The 989-nt window shown below is 67.8% G+C and overlaps 1 protein-coding gene across 1 annotated transcript in view; it reads right to left on the bottom strand.

Annotated features, from left to right (window-relative positions):
* HEXIM1 (hexamethylene bisacetamide inducible 1) overlaps positions 1 to 153 on the bottom strand; it is a 2,733-nt gene extending 2,580 nt beyond the window's left edge. The window contains exon 1 of the mRNA XM_008060490.1: positions 3 to 153. Within this exon, the coding sequence (XP_008058681.1) occupies positions 3 to 153 (151 nt within the window). The remainder of the gene's footprint in view (positions 1 to 2) is intronic.
* Positions 154 to 989: the final 836 nt, after the last annotated feature.

Below are 989 nucleotides of genomic sequence, written 5' to 3'. Positions count from 1 at the left end.
GGCCGCTCGCGACTGCCACCTACTGTCCTCGGGCGCACGCTCCTCCGCGCCTGGGGGGCGCTCGGGGTTCCGCTCCTCCGGGCCCGCAGCGGCACCTGTGCAGTTGCCCGGCGGTGGCTGGTGCTGAAATTCCGCCAAGAGGGGCTCGGCCATGGCTAGACGAGTCCTCGTCCCGAAGTTGGAGGAATTTTGGCTGCGTCCTTAAGAAGGGGACTTGCTTTTCCAAAAAGCGCCCGAGAGTCCGCTTCGGCGTGCGGTTCCTGCAGTGACGCCGTCAGCCCGTCCTTCAGCCGCCAAACTCTAGCCGCAACCTGGGGGCTCAAGTCAGGGAAGGGTTAAGCGCCCACCGCGCGGCCCGCGTCCGAGGGTGCAGCAGCAGGAGCGGGACGGAGTGCGGAGGCGGCCCCGGTCGAGGAGTGGAGAGCCGCGACGAGGGCGAGTCCAGCGGTCTCGGCCCAGCCCCGAAGGGGTTAAAACTACCGATGACGCCGCCTCCGAGGCGAGAGCCACAAAGGGTTAAGTCCCCTGCCGCAGCGCCCACAAGGGGTTAAAGTCCCAGAACTGCCTCCTCCCACTTCCACGGGTGTCGCTCCAACGCGCGCTCCCCGCTCCCTAGGCCCGGCCGGAGCCTCCGCCGAGGACAGACAAACTCATCTCCCCTTTGGCTCGATGCTCTGCTCAGCTCAGCTCCCCTCCGCCTCCTCCCCCTTCCGACAGCTCCTCTTCCGCCTCCTCCCCCTACCTTCCCTCCCAACCTGCCTCTCCACCTGCCAACTTCCAACTGCTGCCTCCCAGCCCTCGGCGCCCTTTTTATATAGAAGCCTGTTCGCCCCGCCCACGCGCATGCGTAGCTGAGTTCCCGACGCGGGAAGCCGGGAGTCGTAGTTCTCATCTTTTGGGCCCGCCGTCCTCGCGCGCCGTGCGACGTAGCCAATCCCCGGACGCGTCGGGGGCGTCTCCCAGGCCGCCTCCGGCCGCCGCTTCTCCCC

The sequence above is a fragment of the Carlito syrichta genome, unplaced genomic scaffold, assembly GCF_000164805.1.
Source record: "Carlito syrichta isolate Samal-C Ts95f unplaced genomic scaffold, Tarsius_syrichta-2.0.1 Scaffold304632, whole genome shotgun sequence".
Classification (NCBI taxonomy): domain Eukaryota; kingdom Metazoa; phylum Chordata; class Mammalia; order Primates; family Tarsiidae; genus Carlito; species Carlito syrichta.
The sequence above is the reverse complement of the archived record's forward strand: the minus strand, read 5'-3'. Positions and strand labels throughout refer to the sequence as shown.